The sequence below is a fragment of the Ovis canadensis genome, chromosome 25 (genome assembly GCF_042477335.2).
Source record: "Ovis canadensis isolate MfBH-ARS-UI-01 breed Bighorn chromosome 25, ARS-UI_OviCan_v2, whole genome shotgun sequence".
Lineage (NCBI taxonomy): Eukaryota > Metazoa > Chordata > Mammalia > Artiodactyla > Bovidae > Ovis > Ovis canadensis.
This window is the reverse complement of record NC_091269.1, coordinates 26,844,675-26,861,569: the sequence shown is the minus strand read 5'-3', so window position 1 is coordinate 26,861,569 and position 16,895 is coordinate 26,844,675. Positions and strand designations below refer to the sequence as shown.

Here is a 16,895-nt window from a genome sequence, read left to right as displayed (position 1 = left end):
TGTCTGGGTTGTTTTACCCTGTGGACACATGGTCTACCCCAGCCCTTCTCACCCCAGTTACACAAAGTCCTGGAACACTGAGAAATATCAGAGGTTGGAGCCTACTCCAGACCACTTCTGCAAGATTCTGCAAGATAAGAGCCAGCCATCAATATTCCGTAAAAGTTCTCCAAGTGATTCTGATGTGCAGTCAGGTTCCAGGACCATTCACTTGTCTACACAGATCACAGGTGGGCACTAATAACGCTCGGGCTTCCCAGGTGGTGCTAGTGGTAAAGAACCCAGCTGCCAATGCAGGAGGCGCAGGAGATACAGGTCCGATCCCTGGCTCAGGAAGATCGCCTGGAGGAGGCCACGGCAGCCCTCTCCAGTATTCTTGCCTGGAGAATCCCATGCACAGAGGAGCCTGCTGGGCTACAGTCCATGGGGTCACAAAGTCCCAGACGTGACTGCAGCGACAGCATGCACGCGACAGATAGCTTTTAGTGAGAAAAGTAAATTTAAATCTGGTTTTTGTGGGAGCTGTCTTCCAGGTTGTTTATTTTACTGTTTTAATTTTTCGGCCTTGCAGCATGTGGGATCTTAGTTTCCCAACAAGGAATCAAACCCATGCCCCCCTGCACTGGAAACCCCCACCCCACCCCCAGTGTGAACCACTGGGCCGTCAGGGAAGTCCCTCTTCTAAGTTGTAAAATCTGTCCTCAAGGATTCTCACTGCCGCCTATATTGCTGGATCAAATAGCAGCCAACGGACGATACAAGACCCCGCCCCTTCCCAGGGCCAATGTTTGAAGCACTTTCTATGTGCAAATGATGTTCCATGCTCACGTGAAGTCGCTCACTCGTGTCCAACTCCTCGCGACCCCATGGGCTGCAGCCTACCAGGCTCCTCTGTCCCTGAGACTTTCCAGGCAAGAGTACTGGAGTGGGTTGCCATTGCCTTCTCCGGATGGTCTTGCGAATGCCCCCCAAATAACAGGACTGATTTTATACAGGAAGAGAGTCCTGGGAACCCCCAACGGCCTAGATGCCCGTGCGTATGTCCAGCCCGCTCAGCCCCTATGTGGTTTCTGGAGGGAGGAACCTTGCTGAAGAGTCCTCTGTAGATCACACGGATATACCGTGGCCTCTGGGGCTGTGGAGGAGGGCAGGCCACGAACCTGAACTAGCACCTGCTCTCCACCCCTGGAGACTTCACATCTACAGCCTTTCATGCTGCTTCCTGTAACACTTCTCAAAAATCCACCACGTGTTCTGGCACCCTGAACACAACATAGCTTGTTTCTGATTCCCTGTAACAAATGGCAACTCCCGCCCAATCTGGACACTCCCCTTCCAGTGATTTTTTTTTGGCTTTTTGGCTGCAAGGTAAGTGGGATCTTGGAAGGTGATCCCTTAACCACTGGGCTGCCAGGGAAGTCCCTTGGGGATATGTTAAGAGCTTAAAAAAATATGAATTCACTTTTTTTTCCCCCTGAGTTCCCAGAGAAGCCATTTTCTTATTTTTCAACAGTGACCCCACTAGGCACTGCTCACCTGCTGGGACTCTCTGAAGCAGATCTGTAACCCTTTCCTCTTCTGCAGTCTCAAGTCCTATCAGACAATGAACCCCTGACATCTCCAAAATGTATTATTTTGTTCTTTCTTCCCGCAAGCATTCACAGAGGTTGAATGGTGTCCCTTAAAAGATATATAGTGGGGTCCAAACTCCAGCACCTCAGAGTGTGATTGTATTTGGAGACGGCTCTTTATAGAGGTAATTAAGTCAAATGAGGTCATGAAAGTGAATGCTAAATCGGTATGACTGGTGTCTTTACCAAATCGGGAAATGCGAAAGCAGAGAGCCACACCCAGAGGGAAGGTGAGGGGAAAAGACACAGGGAACGGAAGACTGGCTACAAACCCAGGAGACAGGCCTGGCGCATCCTCACGGCTCTCAGAAGGAACCAACCCTGCCCACAGCTTGACTTCAGACTCACAGGTTCCACACGGTGAAACGTTTCTGCTGTTATTGCCATCCTCTCTGTGGTGCTTTGTGACAGCAGCCCCAGCAAGCAAACACGGATGTCTTGGAATTACACTCCCCACTCTCCATTCTTCCCTCCACAACCACACCCAGGCCCTTGGGCAAATGATCTTCCTGGGTGACTGCAATAGCCCCTTGGTGTCTCCTGGCCTCAGTTTTTCTTCCTACCCACCCCTTGGACAAGCCACTTATGAGAATAACATTTCTAAGACTCTGTTTCCATCCCATCATTTCACAGGAAGACTCTTCCCGGAACTTCCAAGTGCCTAGGAGATCCGGGCCCTCCAGACCTCCCCTGGAGCAGCACCTCCTATGGTAGCAGTTAGAGAGAACATGGACCGTGGAGAGACAGGTACGCTAAAGTGGGAGAAACAAGTCTGTCTCTCTTCAACAGGTAAGAAGCTTGCTTACCTATTGAACGAGTTCAGTCAGTGTCTTCTCTCTTTTCTTTTCTCTCTATATTTCTGTGCTGAGACACTCTGAGAATCTAAGGGAGAGGCTCTTAGCTTAAACATTCTGATTCAGCTTTCCATGTGGGAGATTTAAAAATGTTCAGTTTCACTGAAAGCTCTGAGTGTGCATCACTGTACACCCCTAGCACTTAACAGTAGTGGTGATACATTCTTGAACTCAAATAGTGGATGGATGGGTGGGTGGCTGGGTGGATGGATGAATGGATGGATGGATAGATGGATGGGTGGATGGGTGGGTGGATGGATGGATGGGTGGATGGCTGGATGGATGAGTAGATGGATGGGTGGGTGGGTGGGAGGGTGGATGGATGGATGGATGGATGGATGGATGGATGGATGGATGGATGGGTGGGTGGATGGATGGGTGGGTGGGTGGATGGATGGATGGGTGGATGGATGGATGAGTAGATGGATGGGTGGATGGATGAGTAGATGGATGGGTGGGTGGGTGGGTGGGTAGATGGATGGGTGGGTGGGTGGGTGGGTGGATGGATGGATGGATGGATGGATGGATGGATGGGTGGGTGGGTGGATGGATGGGTGGGTGGGTGGATGGATGAGTAGGTGGATGGGTGGGTGGGTGGATGGATGGATGGGTGGGTGGGTGGGTGGATGGATGGATGGATGGGTGGGTGGGTGGATGGATGGAAGTGTCATCATCTATCCTCTTGCAATCTATTTCCCATTTATCAAACACTGTCACACCACTACCAAGTTCAAGAAGGCCTATGGCCTCAGTGCTGTATGAATGGAACAAACTCTTTAGTCCCCTGATATCTTTGCTGGATTTCCTTTCTTCCTGCTCCATCCACATGTCATGATTCAAGGCACAACTCAAATTTGACACTGACTAACTCAACTACTTGCCTTTACATCTAAAAAAGAAGTTTCTATCTTTCTCCCATCTAACCCTTCTTTTCGTCCTGCCTCTGAAAAAGTGTTGAAGTTCTTACTTTTAAAATCCAACTCCTCCCTCTGTGTTTTTGGTATCTTTATTTATCTAACATGGGTGTATATATATCTCATTTGCCAGATTACAAATTCCCTGAGGGAAATCAGTGTGCTGTGTCTTCTCCAATAGAAAATGCTAAGGACTTACTGGTAGATAGTTGCTAAGAAAATTAATCCTCTCTGCCTTCCGAGGGAAAACAAATCCCATTAATTATTCCACTTCTCTCTGTTTTCCCTCTTAACCTTTAATCTCTACACTCCTAGTGACACCATATCCTTTAAAATCTGTTGTTTCCCATCCTTAGAAAAAGAAACTTTTGCCATGTTTTCTAACATCTTTAAAAAAAGCTTACTAATTTTCCTTGCTACCTTAGTAAATCTGACAAAACTACACTTTATCACCCACTCACTCCTCAAGCCTTTTGTAATTATGTTTTGGCCCCTATAACTGAGTTCCTTCCTAAAAGGTCCTTCCTGAAAGTAACATCTGAAAGGACAAATGCAAAGGGGTCTTTGTAGGGCCTGCCCTTGACTACAAGATGATGTTGACAGTACTTTCCTCGGCACTTGAAGCAATGCCCAACCCTGACCTTTTTCTGTCTTTATTCAACGTACATAGAGACTTACTATGCGCTAGGCATTGAGGATACACTTATGAGCCAAAAGACATAGTAGTCCCTGGCTCATGGGGAGAGACAATGAGACCATCAGCAAACATTTGAGTATCGACCGGGAAAGTGTTGCAAAGTACAGATGCCTCCACCACACACAGCATTCTTCTGTGGCCACTCCTCTCTCTGCCTCTCAGCTCTTTTTCTTCCTCTGGACTCCAGATGGAAGTGTTCCTCAAGGCTCCATCCTTGGCACCTCTCTTTGCTTTTCAACACGGACTCTCTCCTTGACAGTCTCATCCTCCTCTCGGGCTTCAACTGTAACCTCCTGAAGCAGGCATCTTAAACCAATCACTTCCTGCCACACATCTCAACTCTACAGACTTCAATCTCCTTTTTCTGCAGTCCATAAACAGACAACTGTCAGTCCTAAAAAGTGAAAGTCGCTCAGTCATTTCCAACTCTTTGCGACCCCATGCACTGTAGCCAGCCAGGCTTCTCTGTCCATGGGATTCTCCAGGCAAGGATACTGGAGTGGGTAGCCATTCCCTTCTCCAAGGGATCCTGATTCTGAGATCAAACCCAGGTCTCTTGCATTGCAGGCAAATTCTTTACCATCTGAGCCATCAGGAAAACCCAGTCTCAGTCCTAACAACACACAAATCTTATCTTCCCCCTTAATCCTCTACTGAAGCATCCCTCTCTGCTCACAGGCTGAGTCTCATCTCTCTCCAGTTCCCAGGGTCGCAGATTTGGTCACAGGACCATCCCTGAAAGCCACCAACACTTTCCATCTGCCTCCTTCTGGCACTTAAGGTTCTAGGGTCCTGGATCCAAATGATCTTCCAGCCTCACTGCCTCAATCTGCCAATACTTCAGCTCCAGGCAAAGTTAGTTGTCGCTGACTCTCCTCAGAGCATTCTTTCTATGAGGCGTGCTCTCACCCTGCCCCTAGGCACACATCCTCAAGTCTATTTCTGTTATCAATAAATATCAGAGGTGACAGTATCATGCAGCCATTGATGGATGGTAAAGCTGTGCAGCAAACTGGACGAAATGAGATCCAGTTTTCAAACTGGATGAAAACTTGTGAGATCATATTATACAACAAAAGCAAGATGCAAAATTGTCTGCAAATAGGTTTTTTTAAAAATAATTATCCAGATAAAAATATATAAGAAATATCTCAAAATGACAAAAATAATTATATTAGAGTGGTGGAATGTTGGATGAGTCTTTTCATTTTTGTAGATTCTAAATTCTATTTAGTGTGGTTTTTAAAATATATGTATGTTTCAGGACTTCCCTGGAGGTCCAGTGGTTCAGTCTGTGCTTCCTGTTTATAACAGCCAGGACATGGAAGCAACCTAGATGTCCATCAGCAGATGAATGGATAAGAAAGCTGTGGTACTTATACACAATGGAGTATTACTCAGCCATTAAAAAGAATACATTTGAATCAGTTCTAATGAGGTGGCTGAAACTGGAGCCGATTATACAGAGTGAAGTAAGCCAGAAAGAAAAACACCAATACAGTATACTAACACATATACATGGAATTTAGAAAGATGGTAATGATAACCCTGTATGTGAGATAGCAAAAGAGACACAGAGGTGTAGAACAGACTTTTGGACTCTATGGGAGAGGGAGAGGGTGGGATGATTTGGGAGAATGGCATTGAAACATGTATACTATCATGTAAGAAATGAATCACCAGTCTAGGTTCAATGCAGGATACAGGATGCTTGGGGCTGGTACACTGGGATGACCCAGAGAGATGGTATGGGGTGGGAGGTGGGAGGGAGGTTCAGGATTGGGAACATGTATACACCCATGGCGGATTCATGTTGATGTATGGCAAAACCAATACAGTATTGTAAAGTAAAATAAAGTTAAAAAAAAAAAAAAAGAGTCTCTGCTTCCCCAGCAAGGGGTGGGGGTTCCATCCCTCATCAGGGAAATAAGATACCACATGCTGTGCAGCACAGCCAAAAAAGAAAAATAAATTTTAAAAAATATTATACGTGTGAGTGTATGTATGTTTCAAAATAGTTTTAGATTTACAGAAAATTTGAGAAGATAATATAGAGCATTCCTATACACCCTACAGTGGTTTCCCTCATTAGCAACATTATATTTTAGTACCACACTAATGATACCATATCAATATGGTATGGTATCAATATAATATCAATAATACCAATACCAATCATTTAATGTGGTTTTTAAAACTTAAAAAAAAATTATAGTTTGGTAAAACCAAATAACCAGCATAAACAGAGGAAAAAGTCATTTTTTCATAACCTCTAACTCCAACTTAGCATCCTCATAGTTACTATTTTTCTTATTATCTCAGTCTCCTCTTGGCATGGATTCTTAACTAAATACTGAAACAAATTTTGCTCTGCTATCATTTGCCATACATGTGTGCATGTAGTTAAAATTTTATTATTGATTTAAAAGTTCTGGGAAATATTTTCTATAAACATAAAGAACCATGAAAATTTTTTTAAACAGCGGAACCAGAACCACATCTAGAATCTATTGCTGTGTACGCTGCTGTTCAACAAGCCTAGAAGCTCTGCTTGGGTCAGGTCTCCTCCCTACGCCCCCCACCACCACCTCAACCCCCACCCTGAGCATTGCACATTTAAGAATACCCAAGCTCAGGACACAGACTTGGTGAGTACCAGCTGTAACAAACTGGACAGGTAGGATAATTCTAACTGATGGGGTATTGATTCCAAATTACTAAAAGAAAAGGACCCTTTATGAAATTTTATGAGATGTCAGTTTTCCATTTTTGACAAACAGGACATCACAATGTTTTCCCTTGACATCATTCAAAAAACCTGGTTAAAATTAGATCTTACATAGAAATGGATTTTAGTTTATAAATTAGAAAAATCAAAGAAACAGCAAATGATAAATAGTCTAAAGACTGTATTTTCAACTTGCTTTTAAAGTCTGAGCTACAGAAAATTAAGTGCTGTTGTGTGGTTTTTTTTTAAACATTTCTCCCCTAGTGAGTTGTCTTTGTTCTAACTGCCAAGTTGGTTTCAAAGATTCTTTCTGGATCCCTAGCGGTTAGAACAAGTCCTACAGATTATGCAAAGAAACAACCAACTGAAGTAGTGGGCACAGTGCTACTTTTTATGGGAATATATGACTTCCTGTTTTAAAACAGAACTTAAATAAAAGTCTCAAATAGGTCCCCCCCTTTTTTGGGGGTGGGGGACCTTCCCAAGTGGTTCAGTGGGTAAAGAATCTGCCTGCAATCCAGGAGATGCAGGCAGATATGAGTTTGATCCTCAGATCAGGAAGATCCCCTGAAGGAGCACATAGCAACCCACTCCAGTATTCTTGCCCGGAAAATCCCATGGAGAGAGGAGCCTGGTGGGCTACAGTCCATAGGGCTGCAAAGAGTCGGACACGACTGAAGTGACGGAGCACGCACCCTGCTTTTTTAGTTGAAAAATCCTTTTTCCATCTTTGAAGATAGTCTATACTTGATGCCAATGGCACCCCACTCCAGTACTCTTGCCTGGAAAATCCCATGGACGGAGGAGCCTGGTAGGCTGCAGTCCACGGGGTCACGAAGAGTCGGACACGACTGAGCGACTTCACTTTGACTTTTCATTTTCATGCATTGGAGAGGTTAGAAAATATACTGAACAGTGTCCTAAAATATATTCTGTATCTAATCTTATATGATTTTGGAAAATCCCTAAAACTAAACAAACAACATAACATTCTTGTATCTTGTCACAAAAAAATGTGAGAAGCAAAACTTTGTTAAACAAATTAAGGATTGCAAGAAAGGAAAAACTTATACCAAGTTTTCTGTGAACCTAAAGTTCACTAAAATAGTTGAAATTCAGTCACTGTCAAAGTCCAGCATCGGGTTATAATTCCAAGGAAAATGCTGAGTATCAGGATTAATAAATAAGAAAATGGTATTCCCAATTGGTGACTAAAGACTGCCAAGTTACAGTTAGAAGTAGCACCATTGACAATTTTCAAGACAACTATGCTTATGGTTAAAATTGCTTATCTTATCAACTACTGTATAAGTCTGCTTTACGACAAAAGTGACTTGATTATCTAAGAATACCACTATTATTGATTTATTACTGACTGATGCTTTAACAGCAAGACTTAAAAAAAAACAAAACGTTAATCGCTCAGTCGTGTTCAACTCTTTGCGATCCCATGGACCACAGCCTGCCAAGCTCCTCTGTCCGTAGGATTCTCCAGGCAAGGTAAGCTTCAAATCAGTCTTGTTAACAATTAACTTGGTACTACAGAGAGAGCAGGACCCAGCCAGTCTGTCTTGAGGCAAAACATCCTTTTTGAGACTTTTAATGTCCTAACTATAGTTAGGCGGATGTGAGGAACTGTGTAGTTTTGCCAATGTGCTTTGAATGAGTAAACAGAGATAGACTGGGAAGTGTCAGAAGTAACTGAAGCACACAGTGACCCAGAGAAGCTTCTGGAAGGATGTACAGTAAGCCCCTTACATACAAACCTTCAAGTTGAGAACTTTCAAAGATGCGAATGTGCGTTCACACGTCCAATCACATAAATTAGTTCACGTGTCTGATGTACACTGTCACGTGTGTGCATCCCCTAAAAGTGGCTGTGCTTTTGTGAACTTTGCTGTACATTACTGTATGTGGGCAGTAGTACAGTGCCTTTATTTCAAGCCCAGGATGTCTGGAAGCAAACGTAAAAGCAGCGGTGATGCAGCTGGTGGTGCTAAGAAGCACCAGCTGTTGCACTATATACTACAGTACTTTTCAAAGTACTAAACTGTAAGGTTAAAAATGTTTTATTTTTCGTGTTTGCTTTGTTATATATTATTTTCATGAAAAGTATTATAAAACTATTTCAGTACAGTACTATATAGCCGATCATGTTACTTGGGTACCTAGGCTAACTTTGCTGGACTTATGAACAAATCAGACTTACAAACTGCTCTCAGAATAGATCTCATTCCTATGTAGGGGACTTATTGTTCCTCGCAAGGTGAATAGCAGAAGGTGCCAAGTGATTCTCAACATTTTGGTACATTTTTGTCTGATCTGAAGTTTAAAATAACAAGCACTCTTTTAAAAGCAGAAAACAACAGCTGTATTTTGTAAAAGGACAATTACAATAATATGTTAAAACTTGGTACGTGAATGCAGTAGAAGTTTTATAAAACATTACAAAAATGTCTTGAAACTACCCAGTTTTGTTGAGGCTTTAAGAAAAAGTTCCCATCCACTGCATACCAACAACAGGCAAAAGAAAGCAACTTTCCTTTCTAACTCAATAACACTGATGGTCTGTTGTTGGCATATGGATAATATTTATTTCAAAGAGTAAAGCTACCCAGTTACTAAAAGTAACAGAAGCTATATAGACACACCACATTACTGGGATTCTTAAAGATCATTTCTAAACTTATCCAAAAATCCTGTTCTTTATTTTTAAAGCTCTAGAAGATAACTACTAAATAAATTCTAGTTGGATTACCAAGTGCCTAGGGGTAAAAATATAACTGACATTATTCTTACCTGGTGCTGCACATCGGAATTTGCTGGGCAGTTCAAAGTAATTGGATCACACTCCTCTTCTACGGATTAAAAAAAGAAAATATGCTAAGCTTGACGAAGAAAGCACATGCTCTGTAGTATCAGGCCTAAAATGAAGACTTAATATTACATTCTGTTTACGTCTGGTAAAATCAGGAGGACCCTGAGTGGCCCAGTTACAAGCTCCCCTCCTCATTCTGCTCCCGTGGACAAGACCCCAGCTAAACAATTCTCCTTCTCAAGAGGATCAGGCACAGCCCTTGCTTATTCCTGAGGGGTGGGTTTCGGTTCCCTGCCAGACCACTGAATTATTCAGACAATTACATCCTTCCCCAGGAGCCCTGGGGCACACACCCGTTTATAGGACAGCCTTGTCACCCGCAGCCCCTGGTTGCTCACTCTGCTCCCAAGCACAGCCCCTGTATGACCCTGCGTGGCATGCAGCGTCGTCCTCCCGCAGGCCATGAGGCTCCAGATGTCCTGGGCATGGCCATCCTCATAGCCCCATGGCAGGATCCCTCCCTGGCCAACGTAGTGAACAGCAGGTGATTCAAACTTTCCCCTCTGATAATCTCACATCAGATTCCAGGGTGTTGGCTGTTTGACAGTTTACTAAGCCCTTCAGAGATCAGGGAGTGGGATTATACTTATCTTGATAGCTCAGCCTCCTAAAAGTCAAACTGAAACCATTTCAGTTCTAAAGTGGGAATTGCCAGTGAAAGTCAGAGGAATATAATAGACATGTGAAACATCTAATACTTCTCATAATTAATTGTGAGGAAGGAAATTCCATTCTTACGCTGTCTTACATATGTGGTAACTTCACAGCTCCCCAATTTGTGGTGAAGACAAATACATTAAAAGCTGATCTGGGGGACTTCCCTGGCTGTTCAGTGGTTAAGATTCTGCACTTTTGCTGCAGGGGGCACAGGTACCTTCCCTGGTTAGGGAACTAAGGTCCCACATATCATGTGATATGGGGAAAAAAAAAAGCTGAATTTTTTCATTAGATTTTACTCTTTAACCATAGAATTCAGTATCACACTGACCTTGAAAACTGACAGAAATACAGTATACTATGAAACAAAAGTTTAGTGGCATGTAAAATTTTAGAGTTATAAAGCCTTACACAGAGAATCACTTAACTCAAGGTTCAAAAGTTAGGACTGAATGACTGATTGATTCATCCATTATTTATTTTTACATTCTGTAACATGCATTGACCTACTACAGACTGAGCTGATAGATTTGTTCATGTAAGGGGCTATATTTATTGCTGCCTACATGATTCTGACTAAAAGGTCATTTTCCCTTAATATTATTATCTGTGAAATTTAAACTAAAAGCACAATCTTTTACTACGATTCCATATGGTACCTGTTTCTTAATTTATTTGGCTGCACTGGTTCTCAGTTACAGTAAGCAGGATCTTTAGTCGCAGCATGAGAGAGCTAGTTCCCTGATCAGGCATAAAACTCGGCTCCTGTGTGCTGGGAGGGCAGAGTCTTAGCCACGGGGCCACCAGGGAAATCCCTACACCATATCTTTCTAAGCTGGAGCAGTGGAGATCTCACCTAGGCTTGTGTTCCTCATGATACAGTTCCAGTTCTCTTGCATGAGAATCATTTGACTCTCTGTTAACAAATACAGATTCCTGGGCTCCACCTCCAGACTTTCTGGTTTGGAACTTCGGGGAGTCCAGAAATCTGACACCTAACAAGTACCCCCATAGAATTCAGGTGCATTCTAAAGTGATTTTTCACAGTGACAGACATTTTTTTCCAGTCATATTAATTCTCACAATGGCCGTGCGTGCTGTGTATGCTCAGTTGCTTCAGTCGTGTCCAACTCTACGTGACCCTATGCACCAGAGCCTGCCAGGTCCATGGGATTCTCTAGGCAAGAATACCGGAGTGGATTGCCATGCCCTTCTCCGGGAGATCTTCCCAACCCAGGGATCGAAGCCATGTCTCTTATGTCTCCTGCACTGGCAGGCGGGTTCTCTACCACTGGCACCACCCGGGAAGCCCCTCACAACGGCCAATGTCATCACCGTTACCCAAGCCCTTTTGAAAAGGCAGGGCTTTTTATTTCCCAACACAATGTTAACTTGAAATTAAAAGGCAACTTTTCTTACATGGCCTCCCAAACACTCCTGTGGTGGTAACCTTCTCCCTCCCATCCACCCTCCAGTAAAGAAAAAAGTTTCGAAGAATGGTCACCTTTGTATTGGGGGAGGGGATTATAACTTGGGGGAGGGGATTTAACTGTTGGTTTGCTGTAACAGGAGACTGCCAAGAGTCTGGGTCAAGGCTGGGTGGGAGGCAGGCAGTGAGCTGGTGGGATGAGTGGGACCAGGTAACATCATATCACGCAGACGAGAGAGGTTTTTAGTTTCATTGTAAAACAAACTTAATAGCAAAATACCATCAATCAATCGGCAAAATGAGAAATCATAAAATACAATACATTGGCTTGCTTGTTTGGGGGCAGACATTTTTATTGGGTTGGCCATTAAGTTCGTTTGGGTTTTTCTGTTACAGCCTATGGACAAACCCAAACAAACTTACTGGCCAACCCAACACTTCCGAATTATTTTAGCGATTTCCTCAGTACTTGTTTATTTTCTCCTAACTTTTCCAAACTGAACTACTACATTTTGTTAACAAATTTTTCTAAATATCACCCATGTTGAAGTTCAAATTACACAAAATTGTTAACAATAAAATCAGTCTATTTCTCTTTCACTTTATATTTGCTATATAATTTTTTTGAACAATGAAACTCAGAAAATGAAGGTGATAAAATTTTGATTAAATCAAATATATTTTTGTACAATTTCCCCTCACTAGGAATAGCAGCTGAAATATCAGAATTCTTTTCAAAAGACATTTCTCTCTCAAAATGTGAAGAGCCACTTTCCCTCTAGAATCCTCAAGCCAGTAGTTTCTACAAGATATAGGAATTCATGAAATAAAGTGAACCCCAATCTTAAATTAGTCCTGAGTTTAGAGCCTAAAGACTCTCACAGAGAACCTATAACAGACATTTGACATAATGAACAGCCTGAAATCTCTAAAATCAGGGGAGGCAGAAGCTACACATTTGTTCCCGAGAAAACAAGGATTATAGCATGTTTTACCTCAAAAATATGCTGATCATTGAAATTACACTAGATGCCTACAGTTGATTTACGGTAAAAAGCACAAAATTCAGACCCATTTTTGTATGGACCATGTTGAGGAACAGTGTTATATTGTCCATGGGGAAACTAGGAATATACTAGAATTAGGATTAAAGATTTTGTGAAACATGCTTCTTTTCTTAAGAAAATATATTTTGAAGACTTTTTAATCGGATGGAAATGGTTCAAGCTAATTACAAATGACTCCTCTATTAAATATAGTAGCCCCGGAGAATTCACTTACGTGTCAGAGTCTGAATCTGTACTTAATATAATTCGATTACATTCACTTTTAATCTATAAATTAGCCTCTTCACTAATTTATGTGGGCTTTGTATTCCTAAAAACAACAAGAAAATTACCATAATCATTTAATACTGATATTGGCTCCATTATGGTATCTTTAACAAGATACTGCAGACACTAAATTGTTGTATTATCAAATGCAAATGTTGGAGTAAGTTTTCAAACTTCCAGACATGGTTCATTACATTTAAGATCATGTATTTCTCGGAGAAAAATTATGTGCTTAATAATGCTCTTCTACCCCACGAATAAAGACAGAGGAAAGGTCTAGAGTATGGTTTTTAACAGTCATGTTACTTGTCAACTCACCACCGTTTTAATTGAGGTTTTGTAAAACTTAAATTATTGAAGAAACAGCTACAGTACAGTTACTGTATTATCAGACTGCTAAGCAATGATCTTTTTCTCTTAAAACAGGAAATCACATTCAAGATGATTTTAAAAAGAAGATTTCAGATGGATCAAACCATGGCAATGCATTCCCAGTCACTGCGGCTTGGCTTGTGCTTAAAACAGTGGTTCCACTCTCACCTCTGCTGTGAGAGCTTTCCACAGTCCTCAACCCTGACTGATCCCAGTTCTCTTGCCAGACTTCCCTCCACCCTGTCTGAAGCTCCTGGGTGCCAGGCACTATTCTTGTGTTCCATTCTCACGAGCACCCTGGGAGGTGGGATCTACCTGGTCCTAAGCTGTGAAGTCATCTGCTGAGTCCTCTCAGAGCTGGCGAGGTTTCTCAGCCGGTTCTCTCCTACGTGTCCCATTGGAGGGTGCACCACGTTCTTGAAACTTCTTGGGCAGGCTCTCAAAGGGAGGTCTGAGACCCACTCACTCAGGTATGCATTGAAACACAGGTATCAATCCTAATCTCCCCTGTGTCTCACCCTCCCCTACAACACGACCATGTGTAGAATAGATAGCTAGTGGGGAAGCTGCAGTAAGCACAGGGAACTCGGCTGAGTGCTTTGTGATGACCTAGACGGGTGGGATTGGGGTGGTTTGGGAGGGAGGTTCAAGAGGGAGAGGATATATGTATACATATAGCTGATTCGATTCGTTGTACAGCAGAAACGAATCCAACATTGTAAAGCAATTATCCTCCAATTAAGAAAACAACAAACACGTGGAAAAAAAAACCCTACAGGTTTCTGGGCCTGATCCTAGACCCACCACATGATGATTTTGGAGAAGCAGGGCCCAGAACCTGCATTTTAAACTAGCTCCCCAGATAATTCTTCACTGCACCCTCCCTGAAGTCCAGTGAATACCACCCAGGATAGTTTCCTGTCTATGCTGGTGTCTTGGCCTGCGCCTCTCACTTTCTTGCTGAACTAGACAGTCACAGGGTGGGGAATTCAGGATGCTGAGAAGTCATTCAGGGAGAAGAGGAAGGGAAAGGAAACATGCAGGAAGCCAGCCTCCCCTAGAACAACCAGGAATTGGGCTCAAAGGCGGCCTTCAGGCTCTTTCCCTTATACTACTGCCATTCCTGGGCGACACTGGGCTGACGTCATTTCAGGAAGCAGGGGGAGGAGTCTGGTGAGCAGAGAAGGAGAGAAGGGGACTCAGCAGAACCACAGACTTGACCACAGATGGGCCCTGGCAGGGAGCTCCCTTCCGACCTGCAGCTTGGCAGTCCTGTGATACCCATCACCACAAGGAGGCTGGGGAAACCCACAGCAGGCTGTGCTGGGAAGTCCTCTCTCTCCAGGAAGCCGGGGAGGCCCTGCCAACTCTGACGCTGGTCAGATCTGCTTGCCCCCCACCCCATTCCTTCACCCTCGGTTGTCAGCAGAACATAAGGTAAGTGCTCCAGCGTGATGGCTACCAGCTCGTTCTCCTTACTGGATACAGCCTTGCAGACTATAGCCTTGGACAGGCTCAGGCTCCGTTCAGATGCGTCTGCACCACATCTGAGATGTTAATCTGTGGATCATGAAAGAAAGCTCTTTTTGCTTTGGGACCTGACAAGCATCCCCTTCCCCTTGTCTGGCAACGGAACCTGTGGTTTGAGTAGAACTGTCTCCATGCCCTCTACATGTACCATCTAACCTCAAGGCTCAGACCTGGTCAGCCCTCCATCCTCCTGAGGACCACAATCAATATGATCGCCCCATGACGAAACTGCTCCTGTCTCAACTGCCCCTAAAACTGAGCCATGTGTGCAGGGGAAAGGCTCCCTCTTGTTCCACTGTCGTAAGCAGCACCAGGTGAAGCTGGAGGTGGCAGAGACCATCTTTCCCACCACGTGGGGAAAACTGGCCCGAGAATTGAGTCAACACAGAAGGCTGAGGCTTGAGAGTCAGAGAGAAGGGTGGGGAGAGAAAGAAGAGGAAGAAGGAGACGAGGAAAAGAAAAAGAGAAAGGAGAGAGAGAGAGCCTGAGACACCATTTTAAATGTTTGGATTTAACAGACTGAGAGACTCTAAACCACCAAATCCTTCCCCTCCCCTTTTTTCATTGGTTTGGGGCCATATCATGCAGTACGCAGGACCCTCATTCCCCAACCAGGGATCAAACCTGTGTCCCCTGCATTGGAAGTTCAGGGTCTTAACCACTGGACTGCCAGGGAAGTCCCTGCCCCCCCCCCCCCCGCTTTTTAAACTAATTTGAGTTATATTTCTGTCACTTGCAACCCACAGTCCTGGTTGTCTTCATTTTAAGCACACCAAAAACACCATAGGAAATTGATGTATCATTCGATCTAAAGTCATTTCTAGATTTTAATAAAAAAATTCATACTACAGATGATCAAATCAGGCACTAAAGTATCAGTATGTTTCTGTTCTACAGTTTTAACAAATGAAAGCTTAACTCTGACTAGTGCTTTGTTCAGGACAGGAGAATAATCACAAGCACAAGTTGTTGCATTAACTGTACATACCTTTAGGGAGTCCTGTGTCTTGAATGGGATACTTGTCTGACTGTAGAAAACCAACAAAAGGGGAAAATTATTTTTTTAAACACCATAGTCAATTAGAAGATCAAAGTGAAAAGAAAGCTTTGTCTTGGGAAAATCATGATTTTCATTTAAAGCCTTGCAAGTTTTTAGCCTTGAATTTATCCATAGGCCTGACCCATGGCTTGTTTTTATCCTCAATTTTATAGAGATGAAATCAGATTTGATGAAACGTCAATGATAGAACATGAAACAGAATAAGCCTTCAGCTCTGACCACTAAACCACACTTCCTCTCTTGTCTGCAGTGCTATTTTACTTCCTGCAGCTCAAAACTGAGGGACTGGCGTGTCTTTTCTCACCATTTGTGTGACACGCATTTGGGTCAACAAGCATGTATTCTGGGCAGCTCTCGCAACTGGAGAGCTCTGTCCTGGGTCGACAGGATTGAAAAGGTAACTATCCCGTAAGTTGCACGAAGATCAGTCCCCTATTCTGCACAATCAGGCACAGTTCCCCAGTGCTTTCGCTGAGGGCAGTACTGTCGCAGGGAATTCAAAATAGCAAATGCTCTTGCAATCACATATTTCTGTGTTGGTACTGATAAATATGCAGGTATCTAAGCTTCTGGAAACTTCTACTTCAGATTACACAATGTAGGTGTTTTCTGCAGATTTCTATGAGAGAAGCTTGAATGTGCCCAATTTCCCTAGCCTGCCTCTGACCCTGCCTCAGTTCCACCATCATTTCCTCTGGGCCTTTGGGTCCATGGCTCTCCAGCTTAAACAAAGCTGCACCTCCCAACCCTCCTGTAGCTCTCACCACTGTCTTCCTTGGAAAGAGGAGGAAAAGAAATGCAGAACCAGAGA

General features: G+C 43.4%; 1 protein-coding gene across 2 annotated transcripts in view; it reads right to left on the bottom strand.

The window, feature by feature from the left end:
• The window catches only part of EDARADD (EDAR associated via death domain), a 64,293-nt gene that overhangs the window by 28,239 nt on the left and 19,159 nt on the right, over positions 1-16,895 (bottom strand). For both annotated transcript variants that reach the window (XM_069571604.1, XM_069571605.1), the window contains exons 3-4: positions 16,013-16,052; positions 9,624-9,682 (exon numbers count right to left, since the gene is read on the bottom strand). In XM_069571604.1, the coding sequence (XP_069427705.1) occupies positions 9,624-9,682; positions 16,013-16,052 (99 nt within the window). The remainder of the gene's footprint in view (positions 1-9,623; positions 9,683-16,012; positions 16,053-16,895) is intronic.